Consider the following 14,966-nt stretch of genomic DNA (forward strand, 5'->3'; position numbering starts at 1 on the left):
GCTATAAAGAAGGAGGCTGGGGTGGAGGAGGTTAAGCTTTGCCAGCAGCAGTGTGGTGCATCAGCATTAATGCAAGCAGCGATAAGTGAGAAGTACGTCATATTTAAATACACTGTTGTGTTGGGAGAAAGCGGTGTGATTGGCCGTGGGAGCTGGGAGGCGATAATTAGGATCTGCTGGCCATCAGCTGATCACGGCCGGGCGTATGACTACCGTTTCCTGCATGAACTAATGTTAGGCTTCCAAAAGACCAGAGAAAAAAAAAGAAAATTAATAAACATAGAATTGGACTTCCCATAAACGTGAATGTCTGCTTAATACCAACAGAAAAAACCTGGCCTACAGTGGATCATACTGACCTGAGTGATCTGTGATGCTTTAGCATGCAAATGTGGCCTTCTGTCAATTCCTTATTTCCATCAGCCAGCTCTAATCCATGTAATTCTTGGCTTTATATTAAACCATCAACAAAATGTGCCAGGGCCCACTGTGAAATACGCTATACAGACAAAAGCATTCAACTACCTGACCGTAAAGTGGAAGGAAATGTATATTGTCTATATAAATATGCAGTCAATCCTAAAAGTGAGAATGTAATTTCAGCTTTTGCAGACATTAAATGGCTCGTGTTTATTTGATGCATCACACGTCTAAGCATTGTTCAAGAATTCTTTTGATTTATTTCCCTCTTCAGATAATTCTTAAAACTATTATTAGATGTTAATTCATTTAATCCACCCTAGCTTGTCCTCCATTGTTCTCTACCATCCTCCTATGCCCTTGCCATCTTTATTGACTCACAGCTAACACACTGTGGCGTCTCCCTCACCTGGAGGGCTTGACGTCGCTAGCATCACACACACTGTGCCCTTCAAAGACCCATCTGGTAGCTGCTGCCGCTGTTGCTAAAATCTGTGGTGCCTGATTGTGTGTGTTTAAGTGTGTGTGGTCCATCGGAAAACTCGCTGTCCTGATATGATATATGAAATCTTGCATCTTAATGGGATTTGAATCAAATAAGAGCACAGCATGATTGTGACTGTCTTTACTCAAGCGTGTGACTCAAGATGACACATTAGTGGTCCGAAGGTCTGGCTTCACATGGCTAATGGTGTGACTTTGGTTTCTCAATGCTGTTATTTCCACTTCCTACTAACTGTATGAGATGATAAAGCAGGATGTGGACAGTCATACAGAGGGTAATAATAAAAATAAAAATAAAGGGTAGAGTCAGACTTAAATAAAGAAGTTGCTTGTGTAAGCATGAGGACATGTATTTTTTCCAGTCAACTTTAAACCTAAGATGAACTCATGATGTCTGTGTCTCTGCAGGTATTCCCTCCATTTCCTGGTGCAGAGCGGTCTGTCCTACAGTGTTATGGTGTTCGCTGGCTTGGAGAACATGCACAAGTAAGAGCAAGTATAGCACAAATAACATGCAAAACTGCTAAATCTGTACATGCAAAATTTAAATATGTACATTGTTTCTACTGAAACTGACTATGGTAGGGAAACGATATGTAACACTGTGGCTAATAGCACCACAATTCAAAATGTGAAAAACAGCCCATTATGAAGATAATATCCGTACAAAATTATTCTGATAAATGGTTTATTGCAATACAATCTCATGATGTCACGTAACAGTGTTGAAGTGGTAGGATATACCGTATGTCCTTAGGGTCTTAAACTAGATGACAATGTAAGAAAAGTTCTGACATGCAAGTACTGTCAAGTCATTGTCCTGGGGCATATTGGACAGGTCATAGATTATATCACACTACAAGAGTATTTGTTCTTCTTGACACCAATAATCGGGCCTGTTTGGTGATGAGCTGCAACAGTATGGCTGTTGAGCCATATCTGGCTGAATTTGTGTAGTCTGAGTTGGCGTTAAGTTCCAACATTTTTTAAAGACTGGATAGCTCAATGGTTTATGTTATTGACTGTGGTATGGGACATTGGGGGTTCAAATCCCAGCCAAAGCTAGAGTGTCAGGAACACCCATCCCAGATGTATATTGCTTTAGACATAAGCGTCTGCTAAATGAGATTGTAACATTGTATTCTTCTTCGCTGTATTTTGCTGCTTGGCTTGAAATGTCAGCTGCACTCTCAACATTGCCCCCAAGAATACCAGTGGCAATTCAATGTTTGGTCTGTTTCTGCAGGTTTCAACAGGATTCGCAGAAATACAAAGGAACTGGACACAGAGTAAAACTGTGAAAGTAAAAGAAAATCAAGAAATATTTCTGTAGAACACCCAGTGCTTTGTTAATCCCACTGCTCCCTTTTCCTTGTCTGTATGAATAATAGTAACACAAAGGAAAGTAGAAACAAGGTGATGGAGTAAAAATGATTCATAGTGTAGTGTTTTTTTGCTTGCAGGCTGTGGATCAGGGGTTTCTGCCAGACTTATTTGTCTCCAGCGAAAATGGCTGGCAGTTCTCAAGAATTCTGGCAATTCAGAACAAATACTGGACATTTGCTCTAGATAGCCTTATGTGACCAGTAACCTGTATTTAACAGCAGCAAAACACATAAAAACCAAAACACTGTAATACAGCTTTCTGTGCTGTAACAGGACTGTAGACACATTTTTCTTTCTGAACTAGACACAAGGCTGAGACGGTTGAAACTGAGCCTGACGGTAAACCCCAGTAACTGTTGCCCCATTATTACAGCCAATAAATCGTCCAAACAAATCACCTACCAGTGCTTAGTTAACTTCACACCACCTTAAAACTCTGCATTACAACTAAAAATTTAGTCTTACTATCAGTTTTCCAATATTAGTCCTTATAAGCTGATTATCTCGACTGTAACCTCCTCTAAAACAGTATTTCCAGACATTGTGGTATCTTTGGAGTTGTCCTCAAGAAAGACAAACGTGTCCACTGTGGATAGGTTAGTGCTGTCCTCTTGTCAATGATTTTTCCCATACTGCTGCTGCTGATTAACCAGGATGCCCAAAGCATTAGCACCTACAAGAAAGAGAGCAGGTGCTCTCGCCATCAGCCCTAATGATCCATGCCTTTCTGCATGACATGATCCTGTGTTGAATGCAGCTCCACTTCATCAGAAAATTTATCATCGGTAGATTTACCCACTCATAGAAATCCACTACAACTCTGCTTGGTCCTTATCTCTTGTTCCTCATCCCAGCCACTGTATTTGTGTTGAGCCGCTCAGCAATCTACAGTTTCCTTTGTTTTGACTTCTTTATTACCTGCAGAGATGACTAACTCAGAATCCCTACTTACCATCAGTTTCCCTACATGGTTTTCAGCAGAGCCCCGGAGATTTGCTTTGTTTGACGTCATCCATATTGGTCGCGTGAATATTCACCGCCTGAGTTAGCCATTTGTTTTCTAGATAAACAACCCTAGTTCCGAACTGGAAGTGGGCTGTAGTAAAATTATTTAAAGGGACACTTCAACATTCTGGCAGATTCGCCCATTGCCATAATTCCTATAGTTGTCGGTGCAAGCTGTTTTTAACCTGACACGCCAGATGAATTAGTTTCACACATCCATCTGGGAAAGCTTCATTAGGAAACGTTTGAGAAAAGGCAGAGGATTTGAACAAAACTTGGAGTGTGATTGGATGAATGTTCTGTCTATCACATCTCTACGGGCCAATCACAGCAACAAAACACGTGATGTAGCTTCTATCGAGCTGCGCGTGCGCGGCTAGTGAGGAATAACGTGAAATATGGCAACTATAAGTACTTGACTTTTGTCGTTTTTGAAAAGAAAACAACTCACTGCTGTTCTTTGTTCTTCTTTTAATGAAGAAATGTTGTCAAGTTCTGATAAAACTGGCGCTTCAGCAGCATCCACGCTAATCTCTTCCTCCATAACTGCACCAGCTCTTGCTGCTGCTTGTTCACGTCAGGACTCTGCTGCACCCGAAGTACCGCCCAAACGGTTCAGATGGGAGCTTTGCAAGATGGATTCGCCAGTGAAAAGCAAGGAAACGGGCGTATCCATCTGCTTTGCAAGGTTAAGCTGTTTTTAGATCTGGGGGGACCAATATACCAGCTCCACAGCTAACGCTATGGAAGCAGACAGTATTTTTTGCATTCCCTCATCAGACTCATCAAATACACAATCCAACAACTCCAAAACGCTCTCGTGGACAAGTTGTGACCTGTACATTCACCACGCTATGAAATAATCATGGAACATTACGAGATGGAGATGTTTTAAAGTTAAATGCAAAGCCGGAACTACACTCCAGACATGGCTGCTGCACTGTGTCACTCTGCCCAGTGGTTTACTCAAGAAATAGTTCTGAGTATTTGCTTCATGTGTCATAATGTTACATAATTATACGTTATTATTTCATAGCGTGGTGAATGTGCTGGTCACAACTTGTCCTCAAGAGCATTTTAGAGTTGTTGGATTTTGTATTTGATGAGTTTGATGAGGGAAAGCAAAAAATACCATCTGCTTTCATAGTGTTAGCTGTGTAGCTGGTATATTGGTACCCCCAGATCTAGAAACAGCTTGCACCAACAACAAAAGAAAACAAACCTATGACTAAGACTATAGGAATTATGGCAATGGGCGAATTTGCCAAAATGTTGAATTATCCCTTTAAGTTTTATTACTTTGAGCTCATATTAAAGAATTCTTGCAACATATCATCAAGGTGATAATACCAGATATATTATATAAAAATTCACTATTTACTTATTTGGTAATTGGTGTATTTTTCAGCCAGACATTTTGGTTGTTAATATTTTTATCTGCCAGACATCCACCTGTGAAACCGGTCAACGAATCATCCAAACAAATAACTATCCAGTGCCCCATAACTAGACACCACCTTAAAACTGCATTACAAATGAAAATTGAGACTTACCGTCATTTGTCCAGTACAAGTCCTCATAAACTGATGATCTCAACTGTAACCTCTGCTCAAATAGGTAAAATCCAACCATTGTAGTTTCTTTGGAGAAAGAAAAAGCATCCACTGTGGATTGTTCAGTACAGTCCTTTTTTCATTGATGAATCCAGCCCACACTGATATGTTATTATTCACTTTTTACTTATTTGGTAATTGGTGTGTTTTTCAGCCAGACATTTTGGCTGTTAATATTTTTATCTGCTGGATATCTCCCTGTGAAACCAGCCAACAAATCATCTAAACAAATAAGTAAACAGTGACATATAACTAGATACGATCGTAAAACTCCATATCTAGACCAGCAAATGCTGGCTAACGGAAACTCTTGTTCAGTTGAATTAAGTTTGTGTTGCATGCTGTTATGACACACTTTGACAAACCAAATTTCTAATTCCTCATCATTTCCCACTTTGATAACCCTAAAAGGGCAAGTGGAAGCATTACATTTGTCGGTAAACCATTTCCTGTCAAAAAATACAAATTAATTGTTTGATCTTGAAAGTGCTTCACAACAATTAACCACGGATCAGTCTTACTCTCTGTTTGCGTCTTTCTTCCTTTGTCTGTTTTTGAAGCACACAAGCCTGTGTCATGATGATGAATCTGCCCTGAGGCTTCCATCTGTGACCGTGGCTCATCATCAAGATTCACACACTCATGTATGCACACACACTCACACATTGTCTCTGATGATATTTTTACCAGGTTTCAAGGTTATAAGAGCAGGTGTAAACAGTAGACGTTTGGCCCTAAGGAGAAGCTAAAAATAGATATTAACAAACATTAATCAAGGTACCCTCAGAAAGAAAGGTCTGAAATGTGATAAGACGTCAGCAGCCTTGAATCCAGGACATGTTTATACATACTACAAAATGACATTCAAACACTGAGCAGAAAATGTCATTTCAGGTTTTTCCTGACAGTTTAACCCTCTACAAACAGCTTTAGTGTGCTTTTAGCTTGGTGCTCTGTTGGAGATAAACAGCGTCTGCTCACACTTGCTGCAGTACTTATTGCTGAAAACTGACTGTGTCACTCCTGCAGAAACCGGCACACAACTGAAGCCCTGCATACAGAGATAAAGTTTTAAAGTTAGCCAGCCAGCCCCCCCCACACCTGGATGAAGGTGCAGCCAAAGGGCACAGAGTCAGAGTGCTCTGACATGTTCATGTTTGTAGAGGCCATTGAACCCACCATCTCAGTATAACAAATGATTATCACAGGAAGCGGCTGCTTGAGATTGAACTAGGGGCCTATGCTTTGGCTCCTGGCCAATGTTTAACCCCTTGTCTTTGCTCTTTGATACACTCGAGTCAGTTGCGGGTAGCCAAAGCAAATAAGTCAAGGCATTGTATATTTCTGATTATAAACATATGAATCAGACTTATTGCGGTTCATTCTCTTCAAGTCCCAATGTTTGATATAAATTTAAGTGGTAGAGGTCTAAATATTAAATGCCACAATACTATATGGACAAAAGCGTTGGGCCGCCTGACCAAACAGGGACTGTAATAACATTGTATTCAAATACATGTACTTTAATATGGAGTTGGCCCTGCTTTTGCAACCATAACAGCCTCCACTCTATTTGGAAATCTATAGACAAGATTTTGGAGTGTTCTTCTCGGTAATTTTTGCCCATTCATTCTCTAGAACATTTATGAGGCACTGATGTTGAATGAAAACACTAGGCTCACAATCTCCCTTCAGTTCATTCCAAAGGTGCTTGATGGGGTTGAGGTCACAGGGCTCTGTTTTGGTTAGTCAAGTTCTTCTACCCAGAACTCATCAAGGCTTGTCTTTGCAAGTGCTTGCTTTTTGCACTTGGGCACAGTCATGTTGGAATAGAAAAGGGCCTTCCCCAAACTGTTGCCACAAAGTTGGAAGCATAGAATTATCCAAAATGTCTTTGTATGCTGAAGCTTTAAGATTGGTATTCACTGCAGAGGTGGCCTAGCCACAAACCCTGAAAAACTGCATCATAGTCCAGTGCCAGTGTGCTTTACACCACTCCATCTGAAGCTTGGTGTTGGACTTGGTGATGTGAGGCTTGCATGCAGCAGCTTGCCAATGGATACCAATTCCATGAAGCTCCAACCGCACAGGTGTTGTGCTGATATTAAGGCCAGCTGAAATTTAGAACTCTTCAGCTATGGAATCAGCAGTGCGTTAGTGATATTTATGCATCATACGTCAAAGCAGGCGTTGAGCCTGGTATGTGATTTTACAAGGTCGTCCACATTGTGGCTGAGTTGCTGTTGTTCCTGAACGCTCCCACTTTTTGATATCACTTTCAGTTGACTGTGGAATATCCAGGAGGGATGAAATTTTATAGACTTAAACTATGAAGGGAAAAAATGACTAAAATGTGACTAAAACTAATGAACATTTATCCTTAAGACTAAAACTAAAAGCTGTCAAAATGATCACTGTTGCCTTCTTAATTTTCTTAATTTTTAGGTTTTTTTTCTACTTCATCTTCCATGTATTTTGCTTCTTCTTCTTTTACTTTTTGCCTCTATCTTATTATCTTTTTTCTTCTTTATTCTCCCTCTTCTTTGTCTTTTTTCTATCTTCTTTTTTATCCGTCTTCTTTTTCTTCTACTTTGGCGTCTTTATATTTTCTCCGTCTTAGTGCATTGATAGAGCACTCTGAAAACAACCTGCACTTTCAGCAATGACTTTCCGTGTCTTCCCCTTCCTGTGGAAGATGACAGTGATTGTCTTCTGGACACCTATCATGTCAGCAGTCTTCCCCTTGATTGTGGTAGTGTGTACCAAACAATGTTTCCTCTAATTTTCAAAACTCCTGAGCAGACACTCGACTCCCCCTGAGTTCCTACTTCATCAACTGTGGGTGACATCTGACACGTACGCTGCATCCACATGGTAACACCATGGCATCACCTCTCCAACCCCAAATATCATTAAAAGTGACTATGGCTATAATGACAAATAATCACTTTTCAAGTTTTGAATTTCACCATTCATTTATCCACTAGCCACAATTTTGATGTCTGGAAATCCTGTTTATTTGTAACCAAGGTTTACATTTCAAGAATGTAGTCTTTTGAAATGTAAAAGAAAACTGGGTTTCTAACTTATTCTCAGGTGCAAACAGACTTTAACAAAGTCTGCAGTTTCATATAAAAACGCTGAAATCTAGAATGTCTGATGAGACAAAACACATGCTCTGTTCTCATGCTTGATCAACCTTATCACAGTCAGGTCTCCTAAAGGATTTCTGCACAAATTTAACATCACATTACAGAGAAATCACACTGTTGTTAACATCAGGGCTTAAATCCTTTTGTTATCAGTCCATCAGATCCAACTCTTCCCTGGTCTCATTGTAGATCATTTTAGCCAGATTAATTCTTTAAAGCACCATATTTACATACAAATATACACCCATTTTTTGTTAAAAATGATTAATAATTGTTTATTAAAATAATAGATTATCTGAATGTGTTGCATGAAGTTAACACGTGGGAAAGATATAATCAGCTGATTTAACTGTCATTACTGTAATACATTAAATGATAAAAACAGAGAAATTTAGAGCTTTACTCTCTTCAGCTGAAGTCTTTTTAACTCCTGTAGAAGTTTTCTTTTCCTGGCTCCTGTCTGCCTCTGTTTGTCACTGCCCTGCTGATCAGTTAATAGGATGTAAGAGATTTTATCATGTTTTTGATTGGCTAATCATCAATATACAGTGAATCTATATTTCCTGCAACCTGGCACTCATCACATGTTTTGATTATGAGCTCATATACTGATGTTAATCACTAGGGTGTAATGTCATAATAAAATATAGAAGTGGAACATTAATAAAACTTAATTTTAACAGTCTGCAGCTTGCTGACGAGAGAGAGCGAGAGAGTGGTTATTCAGAGACAGCACTGATGCATGTATGCACCATGGTCAGAGAGGAGCTTTAAAGCAGGAGAAAAGTTCAGCTCTGTGTTGAATCCTTTTCTCCTGTGCAGAAAGAACCCTCAGGTCTACACCACCACACGTTAGCTTGTGTTTGTCTGTCTGTGAGTGGCATTAGTGTTTGCGTCATTGTGTGAACGGCATGAAGCCAAAAGTGTCTGCGCAAAGACGCACGACGGACGCATCGATAGACTTGGCCTTATGGTTGAGAGCCCAATACAGTTAGAAGGAGGTGGTGTTTTTGACGCTGATAAACTGCCTGGAATCCAGCCACTTTTGGTGGCTGTCAATTTCAGGCCCTGCCATCGGGGTGTAGGCCGTGGCATTATGTGGTAGCCACACTTTCCATCTCCCAGTATGAGGCCCCCATGGAGGTAGAAACCCTTGACTACAGTACCAGCTAGCCTTAGCATTAATATGCCTTTGATCACATCGCATATTAGAAAAAAACAGTGAAAACTCGTCGGGGATTTTGAGTACACAACTTTTTTCTCTTCTGCGCAGAGAGGTGGAGAGCAGTGCGCAATTGCGCAGTAAAACCCCTTAGAGGGAACACTGGTACCAAACCAGAATGAGAGAATAAAGTCTCAGGAAACCTTTGCAAGTTGAACTTTTCTACAGTATTCTAATATTTTGAGGTGGTTTCGATTTTTGATTTTGTGAGTTGTAAGCTGTAATCATCAAGATTAAGTCAAAAAAGGCTTAAATATATTTCTCTTTGTATGAGATGAATCTTGAAAATAGAGAAACTTAACATTCCAAAGTAAATCACAGAAAAAACTTTTACATGATATCCAATTTTTTAGATGCTTCTTATATTTGTTTTTGGTAACTTAAAATATGGAACTAAACTGGCCCTTGGAGTTTTTTTCGTGTCTACTTTGTCTTTCATCTTTATTGAGTTATCAACTGACCCTCCTCCTTATGCTTTAACTGTATCGCACAACACCCTGTAATCTTTGCTAATAACAAAACTGCTGAGTAAAGTTGAAATGAGTCATCTTTATGTTCAGAAACTCTTTAAATTAACTGTGAGATTTGCTGACATTTCCCTCTTATAATAACAGAAAGTTGTCCCTGCAGAAGTACCCTCTGGAGTCAACAACAAATAAAACATCCTGCCACTCAGACTCACGACCTTTGGAGGATGTGTACAGTGACTGCTGTTTGACAGATTTTCTACAAGCTCTTCTTTTTCTCGGCTGTGGGAACGGCTGTGAATGTGAACACAAGTTAGTGTGGCGCTAGACTCTCTTCTCATTGTGAGGCATCAGATTTCACACCATTCACTCCCGTGCGGCTCCGGACCTCTCACTCTCCCTTTACCTCACTGAGAGTTCAGCTGGCAGAGGAGGTGAAAGGACAAGGAATATTCTAGACCTGAACAGACTTTGATCTTATGTGAACACAACAGCACTGCCTGCTGGTCGATGACAGGGAGGGACAGAGAAGTGTGAAATTGTTAGATATAGTGTAACTAACAGAGGGACAGTAATATAAGGGCCCTTTTTTAAATGTAACTAGTGCTTAAGAAGAACTGTGACAAAATTATAGCACTTCAAACTGTGAGACATTTCAGAATAGACAGGAATAATGTTAAGTTTTTATTGGTGTCTTTTTTCTCTATTTCCTGAAAGGATATTCTCTCTTGGCGAGGCATATCACTTACAGCATGACAAATGACATTTCACACTAGTCTGCTGAGTTGAAGCAAATGTTTCTGTAGTGTTATCATACAATGTGTATTACCTGAAGCAGTGAGGGTCTGCTAAAGTCATGGTCTATGTTTGATACACAAACAGATAAGGATAGAGTCTTCTGCTATGTGGCTGAGTTGCTGTTATTTCCAATAATATCACTTACCATTGACTGCCGAATATCCAGCAGGAATAAAATGTCAAGAACTGTATTTTTACAAAGGTGGCATCCATCACATCCACAACAGAGTTATTAAAAGTGATGCTGAAATGAAACAACCCTTTGAGCTCCTGATACGTCATCAGTAGTCACATGACAGGATTACATAAACAAACACAACAGCAATACTAGATATTTGTACTTTGAGGGATTTTTTAAAAACCTGGTTAGAAATCAAAACGACCTTGATGCCATAAAAACTTTAAATTACGATATTAGGTTATTGTCAGCCCTAGCACTTCACTCTACACCTACATTCTGACAAGAATTACCCTAATCTTAAACTATAATGTGCAAAACATAGCAAAGTGGTAAGGGGAAGGGGTCTATTTGGATTGAGCCATAACTTTAGCTTGTTAAGGCACATGGATGGACTGACTTTAGTAGACAGACAAGGGAAAAAAAAGAACAGCTGGGTAAAGATCAGATGGAGAGGTGGAGTTGTGCTTGAGACTGGACCATCCAGTTGCGAAAACCTTCTGCTCAAATTTAAGTTTTACCAGCTTCTTAAACCATGAATCTTGATAATACTTTGGACAATCGCAGGGCATTTTCACATTAGGCACCGTGATCCAGCATGATTGCTACCCCCTACCCTCTCTCCTGCTGGTCTGCTTTTATATTAGTAACATTAGCCAATGTGTGCCATACAGTAGCAACCACTGCATTTGTTTATTATCTGTGCAGATAACGGAGTCCACCCTGCAGGCTATGATCAATGTTTTTACCAATTCTTTTTCCAAACAACCCTTGTCCTACTCCCACATCTACCATGCATCTCAGTAAATAAGATGAAAGAGTCCCATGCTATGGACATAATGGTTTTTGAACACACAGAAGACAATTAAAATTGCATGTAAAACCCTACTAGCTGACAAGTACTCTGTACCCGAGCATGGCTGCATTTAGATCTCCTGCAGACTTTGCTTGAGCACATGGGATCCATTCCTCAGACCAGTGGTTCTTAACCTTTTCAGCCCCGCAACCCCCAAAATAAAGGTGCCAGAAACCGTGGACCCCCACTGTACCTGAAGGTGATTGAACAGCCCTGTCATGTGCAGACAAGGCTGCCTATAAGTGGGAATAAATGGAGGAGCTGTCTGGGACCCAGACAGACTGGTGGGCCATGGAGGTCAGCAAAATCATGGTCCATTGTGTAGTTAAGCTGTAATAACATTTTTTTTATATATATTTAACCTGAATAATAACACTCTTGTCAAAGCAACAAATATATATTTTTAGCATTAATTTTTGCCGTAGTACATGGCCATTTTAAAAATGTAAATCCCTTTTCTTAAAAACAAAGTAAAGATGGGTTAAAAAAAAAAAGCAAAAAAAGGGTGTGAAAAAGGTGGTGAAATGGGATTGTAAAAGTAGCAGGGGGGGGTTAGAAATGGCAAGAATTAGGTAAAAGTGGCAAGGAAAATAAGCAAATAATGGCAAAAATGGGTTAAAGTGGCAAAAGTGGGCATAAGAAGTGGTAAAAGGGGATTAAAACGTGGCAGAAATAGGTTAAAAGTGGAATAAATGGGTGGAAAATTTCATTAAAAAAATGGGATTTAGAAGTGGACAAATAGGTTTAAACTGGCAAAAATGGGCTAACTGAGGCAGAAAGATAGGTAGAAATGTGCAGAAATGGGTTAAGCTGGTAAAAAAAGATGTAGAAAGTGGTAAAAGGGGTTAATACAATGGGTCAACAGAGGCAAGTGGCAAAACAGGCTGAAACAAAGTAGTGGAAAGGGTTTAAAATGGACAAAAATGGTTTTAGTGGCAAAATGTGTTAAAACTGGCACTAATTGGGGGGAAAAAAATGATGAAAATTAGTGAAAATGACAAAAATGGGTAAAAGAGAGGCAAAAATGGGTCCAAATTGTACAGAAATTGATTTAAAAAAGTGTCAAATATTAGTAACAAAATTTGGTTGGGGAAAAAAAATCATTTAAAGAATATTCTTCCTTTTTTAAGGCACCTGGAGACCCCCTCTAAGTGTCTAGTGACCCCAAAGGGGGTCCTGACCCCAAGGTTGAGAACCAGTGCCTTAGACCAATGGAGCATAGAGCCTGAGTCTGGTACACTTTTTTCACTGATCAGATGAACTAGACTTTTGATTCTTGTGTACTTGGGTCCTTAAACTTTTTCCTAAATTAGCAATAACATTCAAACTATGCTAAGTTTTAACTTAAACATAGCTACCGCAACCCAGTGCTGATGAAAAGAGCTACCTGTAAAAGGAGCTCTGTGAAGTGAGGAATTACTAGGACATAGCATACAATGTGGCTTGAATCTTTTCCCACATGTGAATATCTATCTTTGTAATTAGATATATGTCTGAAAATGTGGGACAGCAAAATACTCCTGTTAAAGAATATACAGCTTACGACCATAAACCCACATGAAATCTAGATGCTCAGTTTCATCTGACAGAAGCATGCAGTTCAATAAAGCTGTTATAGTTTTGATGTAATAGCATCATGTGAGAGTGCAAATTTCTGTCTCACAGCTAAATGCTGAACAGATGGAAATTTCCTCTGCATCTGTGTCTGAGCATGCATGAAGTGTGCCTGCAGGCGTTTACTATGTGTACACAACCTCAGAGGGAGGTCCTTGAGTGTTGGGATTTATTTATAGTCTGCTTTTCATTTTCATCACACCGTGTCCAGTGTTTTTATCTGCTCTTTGCCGGCTCCTTGTCTACACCTCAACCTGTCTACCTCTGTCCCTCAGTGGGATATGGACAGACCTGCTTCAGTCTCAGGCTTCTGATGCTACAAATGGAAATTATACCCCCCTCGGAGCTGTGAATTCCACGAACACAAATCAGATGAGGACAAAGACAGGTTCCCTGTTGGGTCCACTGCAAATATAGCTGCTGCAGCACTTATGGCTCACATGTTCGCCGCTAACTGCAGCTGTGCACAGTGTGTAGAGAAAGCTGATCCTGGTGATATTAGTATTGTTGCTAAGGATGTAATGGAAACTTAAGCTTTCCGTACTGCTAAAATGCCAGGTAATCAGTATATTTTTGCTAAAGCAAGGGAAATATGTATAAAAAACTGATAACTCAGTTTTATCTTGATTGTATCCTCTTTAACACATGCACTGCACGCCTTTAGTTTTTCTTACACTGTCTGGCAGTGTGCTAGTGTGAACATGAACAACTGAATCCATTCAAATTGACTTTGTCAGGATTTTTATCCTGCCGGCTCTCAGTGAATTGTGTAAAGTAGTGGTGAGCTGATCTGATAACCCAGACAGTAAAAGTATCATTTAGTGATTTCCAAGATATAGTATCAGCTTGACTCATCTTTCTTTTAAAGATCAAACCTAGTGCTTTTTTGGGTATCACTTCTGGTTGGGTTCCTAGTAGAAGCCAACACTGAAATGTGAAATAAAGACACTGCTGACCGCTGAGGGTTCACAGGGTATTGTCATTAGATGCACCATGTGTAGGTTGTCTGACATAGGAATTAAACTCATCTCATTGTTGGCTTCATACTGCTGTACTTCCCAAACTCTCCTGTACTTTTAGGTAGTATTTTGTCTTCGCTGTAAACAACTCTCTCCGGAACAGAACTTATATCCTTGCTGTGATGAAAAGATTGAGGTCTGGGCTTTGTCTTATCCAATCCAGATCATTCCCCCTGTTCCCTTTAAACCAGCGGTACTCAACCCTGCTCAACTGAAGAGCCAAATGTGGAAAAATACCTTTGCTGAAGCCGCAGTCCACACCTGGGGGATCCAATAAGCACTAAATATAAATAATTATTAATTAAGCATGCAGAGAGCTTGTTTTCATTTTCATTTTTCTTTTATCTATTTTCAATTAAGATGATTACTTGTGTCACAAATATGGTGGCCCTGAAGTGCAAAACACAACTGCAAATAGCAAACGATAGCTAAAAAATAAACACAACAACAAAATCAGAAAATGCGATTGCAAAAAAACTGAACATAAATGCAAAAAAATAAAACCAACTGTAAAAACAGAAAACATGACAGCATTAACTCATAACAGAAGAGGTAGGTAGCTGCAGGTGGCATGATTCAAAGCTGACTGGACGAATACACTGCAGTTGCGTTTAGATTTTTTGCAGTTGTGTTTTTATGCAGTTTTTTTTAAGTTGTGTTTTGCACTTTAGGGCTACTGTTCAAAAAAGCTAGTTTAAGTCATCACTTTTATCCCCATTCTCAACTCTGTAA

The 14,966-nt window shown here is 39.6% G+C and overlaps 1 protein-coding gene across 1 annotated transcript in view; it reads left to right on the forward strand.

Annotated features, from left to right (window-relative positions):
* The window catches only part of mboat2a (membrane bound O-acyltransferase domain containing 2a), a 77,922-nt gene that overhangs the window by 42,884 nt on the left and 20,072 nt on the right, over nt 1–14,966 (forward strand). The window contains 1 exon segment of the mRNA XM_041812941.1: nt 1,333–1,410. Coding sequence (XP_041668875.1) covers nt 1,333–1,410 — 78 coding nt within the window.

This window comes from Cheilinus undulatus, linkage group 18, assembly GCF_018320785.1.
Source record: "Cheilinus undulatus linkage group 18, ASM1832078v1, whole genome shotgun sequence".
Lineage (NCBI taxonomy): Eukaryota > Metazoa > Chordata > Actinopteri > Labriformes > Labridae > Cheilinus > Cheilinus undulatus.